Source organism: Sapajus apella, unplaced genomic scaffold (genome assembly GCF_009761245.1).
Source record: "Sapajus apella isolate SASKATOON/1434 unplaced genomic scaffold, GSC_monkey_1.0 scaffold110, whole genome shotgun sequence".
NCBI lineage: Eukaryota > Metazoa > Chordata > Mammalia > Primates > Cebidae > Sapajus > Sapajus apella.
This window is the reverse complement of record NW_022437050.1, coordinates 5,524,831-5,545,979: the sequence shown is the minus strand read 5'-3', so window position 1 is coordinate 5,545,979 and position 21,149 is coordinate 5,524,831. Positions and strand designations below refer to the sequence as shown.

At 49.6% G+C, this 21,149-nt stretch overlaps 1 protein-coding gene across 10 annotated transcripts in view; it reads left to right on the top strand.

Moving 5' to 3' along the window:
• TNRC18 (trinucleotide repeat containing 18) overlaps positions 1-21,149 on the top strand; it is a 112,697-nt gene that overhangs the window by 75,548 nt on the left and 16,000 nt on the right. For all 10 annotated transcript variants that reach the window (XM_032259629.1, XM_032259627.1, XM_032259625.1 and 7 more), the window contains 3 exons: positions 2,043-2,288; positions 14,599-15,032; positions 20,960-21,112. In XM_032259629.1, the coding sequence (XP_032115520.1) occupies positions 2,043-2,288; positions 14,599-15,032; positions 20,960-21,112 (833 nt within the window). The remainder of the gene's footprint in view (positions 1-2,042; positions 2,289-14,598; positions 15,033-20,959; positions 21,113-21,149) is intronic.

Sequence of the window (21,149 nt, the reverse complement as noted above, 5' to 3'; positions counted from 1 at the left end):
TCTCCTGCCTCAGCCTCCTGAGTAGCTGGGATTACAGGCACACGCCACCATGCCCAGCTAATTTTTTGTATTTTTAGTAGAGACAGGGTTTCACCATGTTGACCAGGATGGTCTCGATCTCTTGACCTCATGATCCACCCGCCTCGGCCTCCCAAAGTGCTGGTATTACAGGCGTGAGCCACCGCGCCCGGCCTTTTTTATTTTTTTTTTTAAGTTTTTTTTTTATTATCATTTGAGACGGAGTCTCGCTCTGTCGCCCAGGCTGGAGTGTAGTGGTGCAATCTTGGCTCACTGTTACCTCCGCCTCCCGGTTTCAAGCGATTTTCCTGGCTCAGCCTCCCAAGTAACTCGGATTACAGGTGTACGCCACCACGCCCGGCTATTTTTTGTATTTTTAGTAGAGACAGGATTTCACCATGTTGCCCTGCCTGGTCTCTAACACCTGACCTCAAGTGATTGACCCGCCTCAGCCTCCCAAAGTGCTGGGATTACAGGCATGAGTCACCACAGCGGCATATTTTATTTTTGAGACAGGGTCTCGCTCATTGAGACAGGGTCATCACTCTAGCTGGAGTGGTGCCAGCGTAACTGACTGCAGCCTCTCAGACTCCTGAGTTCAAGCCATCCTCCTGCTTCTGCCTTTGGAGCTGCCAAACTGCAGGCGTACCTGGCTAACTATTTTAAATTGTTTTGTAGAGACAAGGTTTGCTCTGTTGCCCAGGCTGGTCTCAAACTCCTAACCTCAACAGATCCTCCTGCCTTGGCCTCTCAAAGTGCTGGGATTACAGGAGTGGGCCACCTTGCCTGGCCCTGGGGCTTCTTTAGGTAGTCACCAGCTCTGGGTTTGAGCCTTCTCTTATGCTGCCTGAGTGCTTAACCCCTTTGGGCCTCGGTCTACCCCTGCCCTTCCTGGGCATCCCATGAGTGAAGAGTCGTAGTCAGCTGTAGCCTGGGCACGGGACAGCACAGTTTCTCCCTGCAAGTCCCAGGGGTGTTTCTGTTTGATTGTCTTTAAGCCTACAGATCGCTTTCTCCTCCCTGCAAATGATTCTCTTTGGATCCTGCCCTTGGCTGAGCCAATGGGCTGGGAGGGGGTCACCCTTTGCTGCAGGTGAGAAAATAGAGGCTCAGAGAGATCGGGGGACTTGCTCAGCCTCCTCAGAATGGGGGAGTTGCCACGAGTCAACTTAATATTTTTAAATTAAATTTTAAAAAATTAGACATGGGACACTCTGTTGCCCAGGCTGGTCTGGAGCTCCTGGGCTCGAGTGATCTTTCTCCCTTGGCCTCCCAGAGTGTTGGGATTACAGGCATGAGCCACCGTGCCCGGCCAGGAGTCAACTTTGTTTTATATTTTTGAGACTGAGTCTCACTCTTGCCCAGGCTAGAGTGCAGTGGTGTGATCTCAGCTCACTGCAACCTCCGCCTCCCGGGTTCAAGTGATTGCAGGAATCAACTTTAGGCTCCAGATCCCTTCTGAGGGCTGAAACCATAGGGGTCTCCTGGCCCCCAGGAAAAGCCCAAACTCCACCTTCTCCTGCCACCAGCCCCCAGGACTCAGCTGGCGAAGCTGCCGTGGGCACCTGTGCCCGCAACCCCCGGCCTGAGCCCCCAGGGCCTTCTTCCCCCTCACCTCCCTCCGCCTCCTCTTTCCTTCTCCTCTCCTGCCTCTGTGTTGTGTGTTGGGGTGTGTGCGCGTGTGGCCGTGGAGAGAGCTGTCTCCAGTCCTTGTCTGTGTGTCTGGCCCCTGCCACAGCTCAGGTGCATGTCGGTGCCCTTCACAGCAGCCCACCCTGACACCCAAGGTCGCTGCCCACCTCCGGGCTGTCTGGGATGCCCGCATTGGGCTCAGCTGGCCGGGGGCATTGGGTCATTTGGTGGGGAAAACCCATGGGCTGAGTCTGCATCCACCCCCGGTGGCCCCCTGGTGAGGACTAAGGGGCTAGGCTGGAGCCCAGAGGCCACTCCAGGCCTGGGTGCCGTGGGGGGTGGCCCTGGCTGAGGCCAAGGCTCTGACTTGGTCCTTGTTTTCTGCACGCCAGATGAGAGCTCGGAGGAGGAAGACGAGGAGGAGCTGGAGGAGGAGGACGAGGCCAGCGGTGGTGGCTATAGGCTGGGTGCCCGGGATCGGGCCCTGTCACCAGGTCTGGAGGAGAGCGGGCTGGGCCTGTTGGCACGATTTGCTGCCAGCGCCCTCCCCAGCCCCACGGTGGGCCCGTCCCTGTCTGTGGTACAGCTGGAGGCTAAGCAGAAGGCCCGAAAGAAAGAGGAGCGCCAGAGCCTGCTGGGTGAGTGTCGGCGGGCAGGCTGTGGGGGGTGAATGCCATCGTCCCATGCCACAGGTGAGGAAACTGAGGCTCAGAGAGATGCAGGTGCAGAGCTGGGAATGGGCAGAATCCTAGCCTCAAATGGGCCAGCCCTGTCCTGAGCAGGGATGCAGGTGACAGAGGCCCCAGCCTGCCATCTCCAAGGAGGGGGACTCCTCGCCTTGCAAAGGGCTGCCTCCTTCAGTCTCATGCTCCCAACAAACATGGCCCTGTATTGGGCTTTTGGGGGGCTGCGGGAGCTCCATGGAGGCCCCCAACCCAGCCTGGGGTTCAGGGGGCCACTCCAGGTTGGTGACACCCAGTCTGGCCCATGAGAGAGACTGGAGTGCTGGCTGAGACACAGGTGCAGGGGAAGGAACAGCCACTCCGCAGTAGGAAGAAGAGACGGTGTCTTGTTCATGGTTTCACGGGATAGTAGGGGTGCAGTCTGTGACATGAGAGAGCAGGTGGGTCAGGCCTCGTGTGGCCTGGACTTGGGCCTGGAGGAGTCAGGTGGGACGGGCAGGTACCATGCTTTCTTTGACTTGCTTGCAATCCAGATGGGTAAACTGAGGCAGCGGGCACTCACACATGGGCAGGCAGCTGGTGCTTACAGCAGCTGATCATATCCCAGTGTCAGGGTCCCGCCTTCTTGGGAGCCTCTCCTGGGCCCTCCCTGTTCTCACCAGGCTGAGTGCCCTCACGTAGACACAGCCCACCTGCAGCTGGGGTGGGTGCTGGAGGTGGAGATGGTCCTACATGTGTTTAGTCTGTGAGTTTCCCTGGCCCCAACAGGGGAGGGTCCTTCTGACCCTCAGGCATCCTTTTCTGAGCCACAGTGGGGGTAGGCATGAGGCCCTCCTGGGATGGGCTGGGACAGGAAAACAGGCATTGCTGCCCCTGAAGGCCCCCCGCCAGCTGCCCCTGGCTTCATGCTTTCTGTAGGCTCACAGAGCAAAGCCTCACCCCTAACCTCCTGTGTCTCCTGGAACCCCCATTTCTGGCACCCATGCCAGGCTTCAGGGTCTGCCTATCCCCTCCTCCCTCTTACTCCCACGCCCTGTCATTGTTTGCTGGGCTTCAGGCCTGGTTCTCCTGGAAAGAGGCACTGGAGACCCCTACAAGGTTACCTGTTCTTAGGTACTCTTCACACAGAAGCAGCTGGAGGGTGTCTTCAGAGCACTTGGCCAGCCACCCTTCTGCCCAGAACCTCCAAATAGCTTCCCACTGCCCTCTGATTAATGCTACCTGTCTGACCTTCCACCATCAGACTCTGACTGCTTGGACAACATTATCCTGTCCACAGTCCCTAAATGCACCAGCCAGGCTAGTACCCTCAGGCTGTGTCTACAGCCCCAAATATCCGTTTGACCCAAACCAGCTAAGGTATTAGCATAGGACCAAATTATTCCCTTATTATAGGTTGAGTGTCTGAAGGATCTGTAGTGATGTCTCTTTTTTCATTGCTGATACAGATTATTTTTTCTTACTCTGTTTCTTGGTCATTCTGGCTAGACATGATCAGTTTCATTGGTTTCTACTGTTTGTTATTTTCTTCCTTCTCATTATTTTGGGTACACAAGCATGTCTTGGAGATGCTGCAGGATTGCTTCCAAAGCATAAGGCAAATACCACAGTAAAGCAAGTCACCTGAATGCTTTGGTTTCCCAGTGCATACAAAAGTTAGGTTTACACTATACTGTTGTCTATTAAGTGTATAATATTATGTCTGAAAAAACGGTGTACATACCTTAATTAAAAAGTAGATTATTGGCTGTGCATGGTGGCTCACACCTATAATCCCAGCAGTTAAGAGGCCAAGACGGGAGGATTGCTTGAGCGCAGTAGTTCTAGCCCAGCCTGGGCAACAGAGTGAGACCCCATCTCTACAAAAAAAATCAACAAAAAAATTAGCTGGGCATAGAGGCAGGCGCCTGTGGTGGCATAGAGACACACGCCCAGCTACTTAGGAGGCTGATGGAAGAGGATTGCTTGAGCTTGGGAGGTCAAGGCTTCAGTGAGCCGAGATGGCGCCACTGCACTCAAGCCTTGGCGACAGAGTGAGACCCCATCTCAAAAATAAAAGACAAAACAAAAAGCATATGTTTACACCATCTTGTCGTCTGTTAAGTGTGCAACAGCATTATGTCTTTCTGTTGTTTTGAGACAGAGTCTCACTTTGTTGCCTAGGCTGGAGGGCAGCGGTGTGATCTCTGCTCACTGCAATCTCCGCCTCCTGGGTTCAAGTTATTCTCCTGCCTCAGCCTCCCGAGTAGCTGGGATTACAAACACATACCACCACGCGTGGCTAATTTTTGTATTTTTAGCAGAGACAGGGTTTCACCATGTTGGCCAGGCTGGTCTCGAACTCCAGACCTCAGGTGATCCACCCACCTTGGCCTCCCAAAGTGCTGGGATTCCAGGTGTGAGCCACTGTGCCTGGCCATAATAGCATTCATTATGTCTAAGAAAACATTGTGCATACCTTAATTTTAAAATGGTTATTCCTGAAAAGGCTGACAATCATCTGAGCCTTTAGTGAGCTGTAATCTTTTTGCCGGTGGAGTGTCTTGCCTTGATGTTGATGGCTGCTAACTGATTAGGGGGGTGGCTGCTGAAGGTTGGGGTGCTGTGGCAGTTTCTTAAAATAAGACAACAGTGAAGTTTGCCACATTAATGGACTCTTTCTTTCAAGAAAGATTTCTCTGTAACATGCTATACCATTTGATAGCGTGTTACCTGCAGAACTTCTTTCAGAATTGGAGGCTGTCCTCTCAAACCCTGCTGCTGCTTTATCAGCTAAGCTTATGCAATATTCTAAATCCTTTGTCATTTCAAGTGTTCACAGCATCTTCACCAGGAGTAGGGGCCATCTCAGGAAACCACTTTCTTTGCTCCTCCGTAAAAAGCAGCTCCTCATCTTTTCAAATTTATCATGACATTGCAGCAATACAGTCCCATCTTCAGGCTCCACTCTAACTCACGTTCTCTAGCTGTTTCCACGACGTCTGCAGTGACTTCGGCAGTGAAGCCTTGAAGCTTTCAAAGTTGTCCACGAGGGTTAGAATCCACTTTTTATTCTTTTGAGATGGAGTCTTACTCTGTCTCCCAGGCTGGAGTGCAATGGCATGATATTGGCTCACCACAACCTCTGCCTCCCCGGTTCAAGCTGTTCTCCTGCCTCAGCCTCCCAAATAGCTAGGACTGCAGGCACGCACCACCACACCTGGCTTATTTTTGTATTTTTAGCAGAGACAGGGTTTCACTATGTTGGCCAGGATGGTCTCAATCTCCTGATCTTGTTATAGCATTATGCTTGCCTTAGCCTTCCAAAGTGCTGGGATTACAGGCGTGAGCCACCGTGCCCAGCCTGGAATCAACCTCTTCAAACTCCTGTTCATGTAAATATTTTGACCACCTCCCATGAATCACAAGTGTTCTCAATGGCATCGAGCATAGTGAATTATTATTATTATTTATTTTTTTCTTTTTTCTTTGAGACAGTCTCGCTCAGGCGCCAGGTTGGAGTGCAGTGGTATGATCTTGGCTTACTGCAACCTCTGCCTCCCAGGTTCAAGCAATTCTCCTGCCTCAGCCTCCTGGGTAGCCGGGACTACAGACGCATGACACCATGCCCAGCTAATTTTTTTGTATTTTTAGTAGAGACAGGGTTTCACCATGTTAACCAGGATGGTCTCGATCTCTTGACCTTGTTATCTGCCCTCCTCTGCCTCCCAAAGTGCTGGGATTACAGGCGTGAGCCACTGCGCCCGGCTATTATTATTTTTTTTGAGACAGAGTCTTGCTCCATTGCCCAGGCTGGAGTGCAGTGGTTCTATCTCGCAACCTCTGCCTTCCCAGTTCAAGCAACTCTCCCGCCTCAGCCTCCTGGGTAGCTGGGACTACAGGCGCCACCATGCCCAGCTAATTTTTGTATTTTTAGTAGAGATGGGGTTTCGCCATGTTGGCTGGGCTGGTCTCGAAGTCCTGACCTCAGGTGATCCACCTGCCTTGGCCTCCTAGAGAGTGCTGGGATTGCAGGCATGGGCCACTGTGCCCAGCATAGTTTAATTTTTATTTATTTATTTAGAGATCCACCTGCCTCAGCCTCCGAAAGTGCTGAGATTACAGATGTAAGCCATTGTACCTGGCCTCGAAAGTGAACTCTTTCCAGAAGGTTTTCCATTTAGTTTGCCCAGATGCATAAGAGGAATCATCATCCGTGGTAGCTATAGCCTTAACGAATTATTCCTTAAATAATGAGACTTGAAAGTCAAAATTACTCTTGAATTAATTTTTGTATAAAGTAAGAAAATGATGAAAGAATAGGAAAAAAGTCAGAATTACTCTTTGATCCATGGGCTGCAGAACGGGCACTGTGCTAGCGGGCATGAAACCAACATTCATCTTGTACGTCTCCCTCAGAGCTCTTGGGTGACAAGGAACATTGTCAATGAGCAGTAGTATTTTGAAAGAAATCTTTTTTCCTGTACAGTAAGTCTCAACAGAGGGCTTGAAATAGTAAATCATGCTGTGAACTGAGATGTTATCAAGGCTTCGTTGTATTTTGTGTGTGTCTGTGTGTGAGATGGAGTTTCGCTCTTGTCACCCAGGCGTGGTGTGGCATGATCTCTGCTCACTGCAACCTCTGCCTCCTGGTTTCAAGTGATTCTCCTGCCTCAGCCTCCCAAGTAGCTGGGATTACAGGCATGCACCCCCACACCTGGCTGATTTTTGTGTTTTAGTAGAGACGGTTTCACCATGTTGGCCAGGCTGGTCTCGAACTCCTGACCTCAGGTGTTCCACCCACCTTGGCCTTCCAAAGTGCTGGGATCATAGGTGTGAGCCACTGCACCTGGCCTATTGTCCCATTGATAGAGCACTGACAGAGGACATTTAGCATCATTCTTGAGCTGCTGGGGTTTTTAGGATGGTCAGTGAGCATTGGCTTCAACTTAAAGTCCCCAGCTGCATTAGCCCCTAACAAGAGAGTCAGCCTGTCCTGTGAAGCTTTGAAGCCAGGCATTGACTTCTCCTCTCTAGCTATGAAAGCCTTAGATGGCATTGTCTTAGAAGGCTGTTTTATCCATTTTGCAAATCCGTTAGTTGGTGTAGCCACTTTAACCAATGCCCCTAGCTGGATCTTCTGGAGAAATTGCTGCATCAGCACTGGCTGCTTATCCTTGCTTTTTTTTTTTTTTTTTTTTTTTTTTTTTGGTAAAGACGGGGTTTCACCATGTTGGTCAGGCTGGTCTTGAACTCCCGACCTCAGGTGATCTGCCCTCCTTGGCCTCCAAAGTGCTTGGATTACAGGCGTGAGCCACCATGCGCGGCCCTTTTCGTATCTTTAGTAGAGATGGGGTTTCACCATTTTGGTCAGGCCAGTCTTGAATTCCTGACCTTGTGATCCTTCCGCTTCTGCCTCCCAAAGTGCTGGAATTACAGGTGTGAGCCACCGTGCCTGGCTCTCCTTGCATTTTTATGTTATGGAGATGGCTTTTTAGATGGAATCTTGCTCTGTTGCCCAGACTGGAGTGCAGTGATGCAGTCTCGGCCCACTGCAACTTCTGTGTCCTGGGTTCAAGCGATTCTCCTGTCTCAGCCTCCTGAGTAGCTGGGACTACAGGTGCTTGCCACCATGCCTGGCTGATTTTTGTATTTTGTTAGTAGAGATGGGGTTTCGCCATGTTGGCCAGGCTGGTCTCAAACTCCTGACCTAGTGATCCACCTGCTTTGGCCTCCCCAAGTGCTGGGATTACAGGCATGGGCAACCACACCTGGCCATTGACTTCTTTCCTTACATCTCGTGAGCCAGTCTGCTGGCTTCAAACTTGCCTTTTGGAGTTTCAGCCTTCACAGAATTGAAGAGAGTTGGAGCTTTGCTCTGGATTAGGATTTGGCCTGGCTTAAAGGAATGTTGGGGCTGGTTTGATCTTCTCTCCAGACCACTTAAACTTTCTCCATGTCAGCAATAAGCCTGTTTTACTTTCTTATCATACGTGTCATCAGAGCACTTGAAATTTCCTTCAGGAACTTTTTCTTTGCTTTCACAGCCTGGCTAGCTGTTGGGCACAAGAGGCCTTGCTTTCAGGCTATCTTGGTTTCTGACCGGCTTCCGCCTTCCTCACTAAGTTTAATCATTTCTACCTTTCGATTTAAAGTGAGAGACATGTGACTGTTTATTTCACTCGAACACTTAGAGGCCGTTGTAGGATATTAACTGACTGATTTCAGTATTGTTATGCTTTAGGAAATAGGGAGGCCCAAGAAAAGGGAGAGAGGTGAGGAAGGCTGCTTGGCAGAGCAGTTAACACACCCTTTTTTTTTTTTTCTTGCTATGTAAAAATCACACGGCTGGGCACGGTGGCTCATGCCTGTAATCCCAGCAGTTTGGGAGGCCAAGGTGGGTGGATCACTTGAGGTCAAGAGTTCAAGACCACCCTGGCCAACAGGGTGAAACCTTGTCTGTACTAAAAACACAAAAATTAGCCAGGCTTGTGGTACATGCCTATAATCTCAGCTATTTGGGAAGCTGAGGCAGGAGAATTGCTTGAGCAGTGAGCAGAGATTGGGCCACTGCACTGCACTCCAGCCTGGGTGACAAGAGTGAGACTCTGTCTCAAAAAGAAAGAAAAAAAAAAAGAACAGCACACACATTGGCCAGGCATGGTGGCTCATGCCTGTAATCCTACCACTTTGGGATGCTGAGGCAGATGGACCATCAGAGGTCAGGAATTTGAGACCGGCCTGGCCAACCTGTTGAAACTCCATCTGTACTAAAATTACAAAAATTGACCGGGGGTGCTTGTTGCTTGTGGGGACCTGTAATCTCAGCTACTCGGGAGGCTGAGGCACAAGAATCACTTGAACCTGGGAGGCAGAGGTTGCAGTGAGCCGAGACTGTACCACTGCAGTCCAGCCTGAGCAACAGAGTGAGACTCCATCTCAAAAAAAAAAAAAAAAAAAGGAAACACATTTGTCAGTGAAGTTTCCATCTTATATGGGCACTGGTCATGGAGCCCCAAAACAATTACAATTTTTTATAGATAAGAGGTCTTGCTCGTTGCCCAGGCTGGTCTCAAACTCCTGACCTCAAGTGATCTGCTCTCCTTGGCCTCCCAAAGTGCTGGGATTACAGGCGTGAGCTACCACCCTCGGCCCCTTTTGTCATTTTAGAATGTTCTTCTTTGTTGCTGGTAACAATTTTTGTCTTAAAAGCTCTATTCTGTTTGTTATGAGTGTAGCCGTTTCAGCTCTCTTGGTTACTATTTGCATGCTATACCTTTTTCATGCTTTGCCTTTCAATTTATTAATTAGTGTCTTTGTCGTTAGTTTTTTGTCTAAGTTTTGGTTCTCCTTTGCTGCCTTTTAAACACATGTATTAGAATATGTTTAAGAATTTCATTTTAATTTTCCTGTTAGCTTTCTTGGTATCATTTTGTCATTTTTAAAAATAGAAAATAAAGGCCGGGCGCGGTGGCTCAAGCCTGTAATCCCAGCACTTTGGGAGGCAGAGGCGGGTGGATCACGAGGTCAAGAGATCGAGACCATCCTGGTCAACATGGTGAAACCCTGTCTCTACTAAAAATACAAAAAATTAGCTGGGCATGGTGGCGTGTGCCTGTAATCCCAGCTACTCAGGAGGCTGAGGCAGGAGAATTGCCTGAACCCAGGAGGCGGAGGTTGCGGTGAGCCGAGATCGTGCCATTGCACTCCAGCCTGGGTAACAAGAGCGAAACTCCGTCTCAAAAAAAAAAAAAAAAATAGAAAATAAAGATAACAATATATATTCCTAACTTTTAATATCCTCTTATAATGTGTTTTTTTCCACATAAAATAGAGAGGTCTTGCAACTTCATATATAAGTTCCTATCATCTCTCCAGTTTACATTATATGTAATACTTCTTCACATGGTGTCAACCCCTGAAGACAGTGTTATAAACTTAGTTTTAATCATTTAGATGGCTTGTCAGGAAATTAAGAGGAAAAATGAAAAAAGTGTTTTGTATTTATTCAGATATTTATTATTATTTCTGTTGCTTTTCAATCTCTTCTGAGTATTCCAGTTTTCCTGCAGTTTCAGTCCAAAGAAGTTCATTTAGCAGTTTTGCCTTGTAGAGCTTCTGGTAATGAATTTTCTTAGTGTTTTTTTATTTTTGTTTTTGTTTTCAGACGGAGTCTCACTCTGTCACCCAGGCTGGAGTGCAATGGTGCAGTCAGTCTCTGCTCACTGCAACCTCCGCCTTCTGGGTTCAAGCGATTCTCCTGCCTCAGCCTTCCGAGTAGTTGGGATTGCAAGGTGTGAGCCATCATGCCTGATCTCTTTGTGTTGTTTTACCTGAAAATATGTCTATTTTACCTTCACTCTTGTGTGATGTTTTTACTGGATATGGAATTTTTGGTTGACAGTTTTTTTTTTTTCTTTGAATGCTTAAAAGATATTCTACTATCTTCTGGCCTCTGGTTTCTGATGAGAAGTTAGCCATTAATCAAATGATTGTTCTGGAAGTGATAGGTTACATTTTTCTTGTTGTTCTGGGGGTTTGTGTTTATCTTTGTCAGCCGTTTGTGGCATGCCTTGTGTTTATTTTGCTTGGTGTTCATCTGACACCTTACATCTGCAAGTTTCTGTTTGTCATCAAATTTGGGAAGATTTCAGCTATTAAGGAAAGACTTACAGAAATCTTCATGCAGTTTTCTTATTTTTTCTTTTTCTCTTTAATATACTTTTGACCATTTATTATCCGACAGGTCTCTGAGGCTGGTTCCCCTGCATCCAAACTCTCTCTTACTTTTCTCTTAATTATATCCATTCAGCTCTTAGATCTCTTCCATGGATATTTTATATCTGAAATTGTTCTTCTCAGTTTTATGATTTATTTGTGTGGTTTGAAATAGGGTCTGGAATGCAGTAGCACAATCATGGCTCACTGAAGCCTCAACCTCCTCGCCTCAGGTGATCCTCCCACCTTTGTCTCCTGAGTAGCTGGGACCACAGGTGCATGCCATGATGCCCAGCTAATTATTGTATTTTTTTTAATAGAGACAGAGTCTCGCTATGTTGCCTAGGCTGGTCTTGAACTCCTGACCTCAAGGGATCCTCCCGCCTTAGCCTCCCAAAGTTCTGGGATTACAGGTGTGAGCCACCTTACCTAGCCAGTTCTATACTTTCAGTTGGTTCATTTGGCTCTTTTCTGTTTCTTCTTTGCTAGTCCTTCCTATTTGATGAAATTTTCATGTATTGAAAACAAGTTTTGTTTCATCTCTTTGAGAATTTCAGAATCCTTGGCTGTTCGTTCCAACATCTGGTTCATCTCAGGATCAGGTTCAGTTGGTTTTCTTTTCCCTCCAGAATGTAATGCATTTTCTTGGTTCTTCATTTGTCTAGTAATTTTTTTTTTTTTTTTTTTTGAGACAGAGTCTTGCTCTGTCACCCAGGCTGGAGTGCAGTGGTGCTATCTCTGCTCACTGCAGCCTCCGCCTCCTGGGTTCAAGTGATTCTTGTGCCTCAGCCTCCCAAGTAGTTGGAGTTAGAGGCACCCACTACCACACCCAGATAATTTTTATATTTTTAGTAAAGATGGGGTTTCGCCATGTTGGCCAGGCTGGTCTCAAACTCCTGACCTCAAGTGACCTGCCCATCTTGGCCCTCCAAAGTGCTGGGATTACAGGCATGAGCCACATTCCTGGCCTTGTCTAGTAATTTTGGATTGTATTTTGGGCATTGTGGGGCTGAGGTTGTGGAGAGACAGAATGCCTTTCTTTTTTCTTTTTTTCCAGTGAGTATATCTCTTTTAGGAGCTATTTCCTTAGTGTGGGGCTTGAAGTCCAATTTGTTTCTTGGGTAGTGTCTCTGGCCTCTGTTCAGATCATTTTTGCTGAGACCTGGGCTGTTTGGAGTCTTTTCTGTGTGTAGGTGGTTTCAGGGCCATTCAGAGACATGGAGGAGAGAGAGCGAGAGTATGGGGACTCCTCTCTGGCTCCCTTTCTAATTTTTTTTTTTTTTTTTTTTGAGACAGGGCGTCACTCTGTGGCCCAGGCTGAAGTGCAGTGGTGCGATCTTGGCTTGTGGTGCAACCTACACCTGCCGGGTTCAAACGATTCTCCTGCCTCAGCTTCCCGAGTAGCTGGGATTATAGGCACGCACCACCACATCCAGCCAATTCTTGTATTTTTAGCAGAGACGGGGTTTCACCATGTTGGCCAGGCTGGTCTCAAACTCCTAACCCCAGGTGATCTGCCTGCCTCGGCCTCCCAAAGTGCTGGGATTACAGGTGTGAGCCACTGTGCCCAGCCTCTGGCTCACTTTCTATCTTCTGTGTTGCCAATTTCTAGACTTCTCTTTTCTGGTGCTGAGGTCAGCAGGACTGTCTTTTCCATGTGGGCCCCACCTTCCCTGCTGGTACCAAGAAGACCATGTCTGGTGCTGGGGTAGAGGGTGCAGGGAGGAGATCCGCCTCCTGTGACTTCATTCTCCGCCTCCCACATGAGCCTTCTCTCTGTCCGCTGTCCCTCCCTGCACCACACACAAGGGGCCCATAAGGGTTGCATACGCTAGGTGTTGCAGTGGATCTCTGCTGGGGACTGTTATTGGGTGGTACTTCATTCCATCATACCCAGAAGCAGAACTCTCAAGCCTGTGTTTTACTATGGCGTGTACCCACATTAGCCTCAAAAGCTCCTTGCTGGCTGGGCACAGTGGCTCACACCTGTAATGTCAGCACTTTGGGAGTCCAAGGCAGGCAGATCATGAGGTCAGGAGTTTGAGACCACCCTGGCCAACATTATGAAACCCCGTCTCTACTAAAACTACGAAAAACAATTAGCTGGACATGGTGATACATGCCTGTAATCCCAGCTACTTGAGAGGCTGAGGCAGGAGAATTGCTTGAACCTGGGAGGCAGAGGTTGCAATGAGCGGAGAATTTGTCACGGCACTCCAGCTTAGCCACAGAGCAAGACTGTGTCTCAAACAAACAAAAAGCCCCTTGCTGCCTCCTGGCACAATGGAAAGTTGGAAAGTCTGTTAGCAAAAGATGAATGAATGGGATCATGACGTTTTGCCAGTGATTCTATTCCACTGGGCATCCCCTGCCGGTCCCTGTTGCTGTGGCTTCATCTACTGGTGCAGTGGGAGCCAAGCCTCTCACAGCTGCCCCTGGAGTCAGTGGGCCTGGGATTGGGCCCCGGCTTTTCGGCTCCTGTGCTGAGGATTTAAAGCAGACTGCTAGCTCTCCCTGGGGTTGTTAACCCAAGGGACTGTCACAGACATTCCATCCCTGAGTGAGTGAACACACCTTGATGCCCCTGTCCCAGGGAGCAGTGCCGTCCACACCTCACTCACACGCTCTTCCTGGACACCAGGTCTGAGCTAGGGCTTGAGCTGGAGGTCCCAGAGAACTCAGGGATCTGCTTCCCCGGGGGCAGGGCAGACTAGGATAAGCTGAGACCCTGGCATGGACAGATATGCTAAGGTGTGGCATTGCCTGTGACAACAGAGGTGTGGCCAGAGAGGACTTCCCGGGGTGTGGGGTGGTTCTCTTCCTGAAGGACTCAGCACTATTCCAAGGAGAGGTCAGGGGGAGCTGGTGCTCTGTGCAGCAGGGCTGGCAGAGAGCAAAGCTGGCAGGTGGGAATGAGTGGGGATGGTGGGTGCTGGGCAAGTGCCGGGTGCCTATGCTCAGAGGGTGGTCATTCAAGGAGCCCGCAGGGCTGGGACCCAGGATCCAGGGCAGAGGGAAGCAGCATCTCGGCTGTGGAACAGGTGGGGCTGGGGGTGGGAGGAGGGCTGTGGGGAGGCCCTGTCTTGTAGAGAGGACAATGGGAGTGGACGATTCCTGGGACCATCCAGCTCTGACAGGCAGCACGAGGAATGGGAAAGAGGAGGCCAGGGGGCATGGGGATTCTCTGTGGGTTTCCCCTCCTGCCTGCCCTGGAGGGCTGCTGCCCTGCAGGTGTGGGCCCGCCCAGCTGCCCTGGCTTCTGGGATTTCCACCAGTCAGGTGGGGCTCTGGATGAGCTCAAAGGGCCCGGGATTTTCCCGTGGGGGGATGGGCAGGGAGCAGTGTCCAGCAGCGTTCGGGCAGCTGAGGCTGGTGAGAACAGGCGTAGGGGCAGGTGTGGGCCCCGTGAGCCCTTCTTCTCGGACCTCAGTTTCCTCTCCTGGAAACGGGGAGAAAGGCTGCCATTGGCAGGGAGGTCCCCTAGGGGAGGAATGGGGCCCGTGGGTCTGGGTGGGAGGGAAAGAGTCCCTACAAGCCTGTGACCAGCGCACCCTCCTCCCGCTTCCAGGCACAGAGTTCGAGTACACCGACTCGGAGAGTGAAGTCAAGGTGCGCAAGCGGTCGCCCGCAGGGCTGCTGCGGCCCAAGAAGGGCTTGGGGGAGCCAGGGCCCTCCCTGGCCACACCCACGCCTGGCGCCCGCGGCCCTGGCCCCAGCCCCAGCAGCCCAGACAAGGCCAAGCTGGCAGCGGAGAAGGGACGCAAGGCCCGGAAGCTGCGGGGCCCCAAGGAACCCGGCTTCGAGGCGGGGCCCGAGGCCAGCGACGACGACCTGTGGACGCGGCGCCGCAGCGAACGCATCTTCCTGCACGACGCCTCGGCTGCCGCCCCTGCACCTGCCAGTACCGCGCCGGCCACCAAGGCCAGCCGCTGCGCCAAGGGTGGCCCCGTGAGCCCGCGCAAGGACGCCGGGCGCGCCAGGGACAGGAAGGACGCCAGGAAGGTAGGGGCTGCGTGGGGAAGGGGGCCGTGGAAGGGTCCCTGGGATTCTGCGAGGGAGAGGCCCTCTCCCCTCCCAGCCTGGGGAAGCGGCCTGACTGTTAACCAAGTGCGCAGCTCCAGGTCCACCCAGAGCTGCCTGCTAGGACTTAGCCCCAGGAGGAGCTGTGCACCTGTTCCTTTGTTTCTTAAGAGTCAAGGCCTTGTTCTGTCACCCAGGCTGGAGTGCAGTAGCCTGATCATGGCTCACTGTAGCCATCAACTCCTAGCCTCAGGCAGTCCTCCTGCCTCAGCCTCCTAGATAAATGGGTCTTCGGGCACATGCTGCTGCACCCATCTAATTTACTTTTTGTAGAGATGGGATCTCCCTATGTTGCCCAGGCTGATCTTAAACTCCTGCCCTTTAGCTATCCTCCTGCCCCAACCTCCCAAAATGCAGAGATTACAGCCAGGAGCCACTATGTTTGGCCACACATTTCTTACAGAGGTCCTTAATCTCTTTTCTTCTGTCTAAGACTTTAAAAAATGAATAAAGGGGACAGGCGCAGTGGCTTGTGCCTGTAATCCCAGCACTTGGGAGGCCGAGGCAGGCGGATCACGAAGTCATGAGTTTGAGACCAGCCTGGCCAATATGGTTAAACCCTGTCTCAACTGAAAAAAAAAAATTAGCCAGGCATGGTTTGTGTGCGCCTGTAGTCCCAGCTACTAAGGAGGCTGAGGCAGGAGAATCGCTGGCAACTGGGAGGCAGAGGTTGCGGTGAGCCGAGATTGTGCCACTATACTCCAGCCTGGGTGACAGAGTGAGACTCTGTGTCAAAAAAAAAAAAAAAAATGTCTTGGCTGTTAGAGATGGGTGGATCACCTGAGGTCAGGAGTTGGAGACCAGCCTGACTAACATGGAGAAACTGTCTCTGCTAAAAATACAAAATCAGCCAGGCATGATGGCGCCTGCCTGTAATCCCAGCTACTCGGGAGGCTGAGGCAGGAGAATTGCTTGAGCCCATGAGGCAAAGGTTGCAGTGAGCTGAGATCGTGCTATTGCACTTCAGCCTGGGCAACAAGAGGGAAACTCCATCTCAAAAGAAAAAAAAAAAAGAGAAAGAAAAAGAAAAGAAAACAAAGTAAATAAAATCCCTGGACCCCAAAGGAAGACACTGATATTAAGTACAGTTATCAAGATATTGAAAGACTCGTCTGTGATATGATGCCTATATGCTCCTTTAGGGATGTATTTAACTAGTAAAGACATCCAGCGGTGGGTCTAGTAAATACCATATTTGAAATTTTATTATTTTTGTAGAGACAGTCTCACTCAGTCACCCAGGCTGGAAGGCAGTGCTGTGCTCATGGCTCACTGCAACCTTGAACTCCTGGGCTCAAACAATCCTCCTACCTCACCCTCCTGATTAGCTGGGACTACAGGTGCATAACACCACACCCAGCTAAGTTTTAAATTTTAAGTATAGATGAGGTCTTGCCCTGTTGCCCAGGCTGATCTGACTCTGTTCTTCTGCCTCAGCCTCTCAAAGTGTTGGGATTACAGGCGTGAGCCACTGCACCTGGCTGATGCTATACTTCTGAAGCAGTGAGTGTAAAGGATGTTTTAAGGTCCCTGCAGTGACTATTGTGTGCTGCGAGACTCTGTAGTTTCTGTTGGTGGCAAAGTCACCGGCGTTGCTGGTACTCTTGTGGTTTGTGGCCTCCACTCTCACCTGAAGGAAAAACCCCATGTTTTTTAAGAGATTAAGATATGAAAATACAGGTGAGACTATTTTTTCCTACTCTTTTACAGATTCCCTAAATTCTCTCTATGAACACTCCAAATTAAGAAAACTTGTTTTTCAACCACTCTGTGAAAATTGGACCTGTTACACTTTTTGCACCGGCCACTAGGAAGCTGATGGCCAAGTGCTTCCTCCTCTTATTTGGATGCATTCAGTCTTACAGCTAGGCTTTGACAATATTCTGATTCTCGCCACCCTGAGTCCTTAATAGAGGAGGAACCCTCAAATAACAGTGATATTCTAGAGAAAATCACAAAAAAGACGAGAGTCTCATTCCAGGCTGGAATACAGTGGAGCAGCCGTGGCTCACTGCAGCCTCCACCTCCCATGCTCAGGTGATCTTCCCTCCTCAGCCTCTGGAGTAGCTGAGACTACACATGTGTGCCAGCGTGCCTGGATAAATTTTTTTTTTTTTAAGATGGAGTCTTGATCTGTTGGCCAGGTTGGAGTGCAGTGGTGTCATCTCAGCTCACTGCAACCTCCGCCTACCAAGTTCAAGCGATTCTCCTGCCTCAGCCTCCCGAATAGCTGGGATTACAGGCATGTACCACTACACCTGGCCAATTTTTGTATTTTTAGTAGAGACAGGGTTTCACCATGTTGCTCAGGCTGGTCTCGAACTCCTGACCTCAGATATCCGCCCACCTGGGCCTCACAAAATGCTGGGATTACAAGCATGAGCCACTGCGCCCGGCCTGCCTGGCCAATTATTTTTTTGAGACAGAATCTTGCTCTGTCACCCAGGCTAGAGTGCAGTGGCACGAGTCTTGGGTCATTGCAACCTCTGCCTCCCAGGGTCAAGCAATTCTCCTGCTTCAGCCTCCCAAGTAGCTGGGAGTACAGGTACACAGTGCCATGCCCGGCTAATTATTTGTATTTTTAGTAGAGATGAGGTTTTTCTATGTTGGCCAGTCTCATCTCGAACTCCTGACCTCAGGTGATCCGCCCTACTCAGCCTCCCATAGTGTTGGGATTACAGGCGTGAGCCAACCATGCTCGGATTTCTATCAATATTTTTATTGTGTTTATCTGTAAGAGACAGAATCTTGCTCTGTTGCCCAGTCTGGAGTGCAGTTATGATCGGAGCTCACTGCGGCCTCGAACTTCCAAGTTTAAGCAATTCTCCTGTCTGTCCCCTCTGAGTAGCTGGGACCACAGGTGCACGCCACCACACTTTGCTAATTTTTTTTTTTCTTTCATTAAGAGATGAGGGTCTCACTTTGTTGCCCAGATGGTTTCAAACTCTTGGGCTTAAGTTGATCCTCCTGCCTCGGCCTCCCAAAGTGCTGGGATTATAGGTGTGTACCACCATATCTGGCTAATTAAAAAAAAATTATTTTTGTACAGATGGGGCTGGGTCTTTTTATGTTGTTCAAGCTGGTCCTGAACTCCTGGGCTCAAGCAATCTTCCTCCTTCCTTAGCCTCCCAAAGTGCTGGGATTTCAGGAATGAGCCACCACGCCTGGCCATCAGTACTTTTGTTTGTTTTTTTAGGCAGAATCTCCCTCTTGTTGCATAGGCTGGAGTGCAGTGGCACGATCTTGGCTCATTGCAACTTTTGCCTCCTGGGTTCAAGCGATTCTCTTGCCTCAGCCTCCTGAGTAGCTGGGATTACAGGCATGCGCCCTCACACCTGGCTAATTTTTGTATTTTTTGACAGAGATGGGGTTTCACTATGTTGGCTGGGCTGGTCTTGAACTCCTGACTTCAGGTGATCCGCCCTCCTTGGCCTCCCAAAGTGCTGGGATTACAGGCATGAGCAACCTCGTCTGGTTGTATTTTTAAATGGTTGAATGACATTCCGCTGTCTGTCTCCCACCACCGACCCTGCCGGCGGGTGATGGTTTGGGTGACAATGGTGTTTTGCCATCATAATTACCAAAGCAGTGAGCGTTTCTGTTTTGTATACAGAACTTCTGTCACATCGGAAGTTATTTTCTTATTTATTTATTTATTTTTTACAAAAAAGCAGAGGAAGGCTCCCAGCCATGGGTTTTCTGATCAAAGGGAAAGAAACGGTTACTGGTTTTATCTGATTCTAACAGTAATTTGGAAGATAGAAAAAAAATCCACTCAGGACTTTTTTTCCGCTGTCATTTCCTTTTGTTCCCTGTGCATACAGCTGCAGGGATATGTACCAGCAGATGCTGCTATCTGTTTAATGACAGATGCCAGAGATAAAGGGTGAAGCACCACTAGCATTCCTTCCACCCTTAAGATGCCTCTCATTCCAGAAGGTTGACTTGGATTGGAAAGTTCAGCAGAAACAGGAAAATAAAACACACAGACATGCATGCATATATTTATTTCTCCCCCCAAAATGGGGATTAAACTGTATACTCTTATGCTCTAGAACATGCCATTTTTTGTCCCTTTCAATGTTCTTTGCTTTGACTTTCATTTTGGATATGGACGCTGTGACTTCTGTTGTTTCTTGGTAGCATGTGACCATTATTATCTTTATTTGTTACTTTGCTACCTCTCCTGGCTTTGGCCGTTTGTTTTTATTTATTTTTTTTTTTTGAGATGGAGTTTCACTCTTTTTGCCCAGGCAGGAGTGCAATGGTATGATCTCGGCTCACTGCAACCTCCACCTCCTGGGTTCAAGCAATGCTCCTGCTGCAGCCTCCCAGGTAGCTGGGATTACAGGCGCCTGCCACCACACCCGACTAATGGCCATTGTTTTAGATGTGTCCCTTTTACAAAGTGTAGACTTTTTAGCCAGGCATGGCGATGTATGTCTGTAGTCCCAGCTACTGGGGATGAGGCAGGAGGATCACTTGAGCCCAGGAGGCTGAGGTTGCAGTGAGCAGTGATTGTGCCACCACACTCCAGCCTGGGTGACAGGGCAAGACCCTGTCTCAAAAACAACAACAAAACAGAGTGACAAAGTGGAGACAGCCTACAGGCTCTTCTCATTACGGTTTCTCCATACCTTGGCTCATTTAGGCTGCTGTTATAAAACAAAACGAAGCTCCTTTTATGTGTATCAGTCATGTTGGGAGGAAAATGTTGCAAAGCAGGACTATCAGTAAATTCCCAACTGTGCTTTTTAAAAAAAAAAGTATTGTGGGCTAGGTGAAGTGGCTCACGCCTATAATTCCCAGCACTTTGGGAGGCCTAGGCAGGCAGATCAGGAGGTCAGGAGTTTCAAGACCAGCCTGGCCAATATGAAACCCCGTCTCTACTAAAAATACAAAAATTAGCTGGGTGTGGTAGCAGGCGCCTGTAGTCCCAGCTACTTGGGAGGCTGAGGCAGAAGAATTGCGTGAACCCAGAAGGTGGAGGTTGCAGTGAGCCAAGATCACACCACTGCACTCCAGCCTGGGCGACAGAACAAGACTCTGTCTTCAAAAGAAAAAAAAAGTACTGGGTATGCATGGTTGTGTCTGCATAGCCTTCATATTTGCATGGTTGTGTGTGCTTGTAGAAAGTTCTAGAAAGATATACCATCCTGTTACTGGTAGCTGCCTCTGTGGAGTTGGTAGGAGGGTCACTGGAAAATAACTCACAGCATATATATATATATATATATATATATATATATATATATATATATGTATGTATGTATGTGTGTGTGTGTGTGTGTGTGTATGTATGTATAAACACACACATTTCAGTGTTATCTTTTTTTGGGGGGGCTAAGGGGGCAACAAGTAATATATGCTAGCCATAAGATGATAAACATTAAAAACAGCCTGTAATCCCAGCGCTTTGGAAGGCCAAGGCAAGAGGATCGCTTGAAGCCAGGAGTTTGAGACCAGCCTGGGCAACATAGGGAGACCCTGTTTCTACAAAAAATAAAAAATTAGCTGGGTGTAGTGGCATGCACCTGTAGTCCAGCTACTCAGGAGGCTGAGGTGGGAGGATCACCTGAGCCTAGGAGGTTGAAGCTACATTTAGTGGTGACCGTGCCACTGTCCTCTGGCCCAGGCAACAAAGTGAGACTGTCTCAAAAAAACAAAACAAAACAAAAAAAAACCCAAAAACTAAAAACACTTGCAGGGAGAGAGAGAAAGGGGTGTTTTGTTCCGGGAGGGCACACTTGGGGTGGCACAGGCCTTGGGGATAAGTGAGTGAGGGGACGGGGTGCTGCCTGCGCCTTCCCTGCCCTCTGATGGCTCCTCTCTGCTGCTTCCTCCTCCAGAAGAAGAAAGGGAAGGAGACTGGGCCAGGAGCTGGGCTGCCACCGCCCCGAGCTCCCGCCTTGCCCTCTGAGGCCAGGGCTCCTCATGCCAGCTCCCTGACTGCCGCCAAGAAGAGCAAGGCCAAGGCCAAAGGGAAGGAAGTGAAGAAGGAGGTGAGGCTCGCTGTGCCCTAGTGGGCTCCATGGGGGG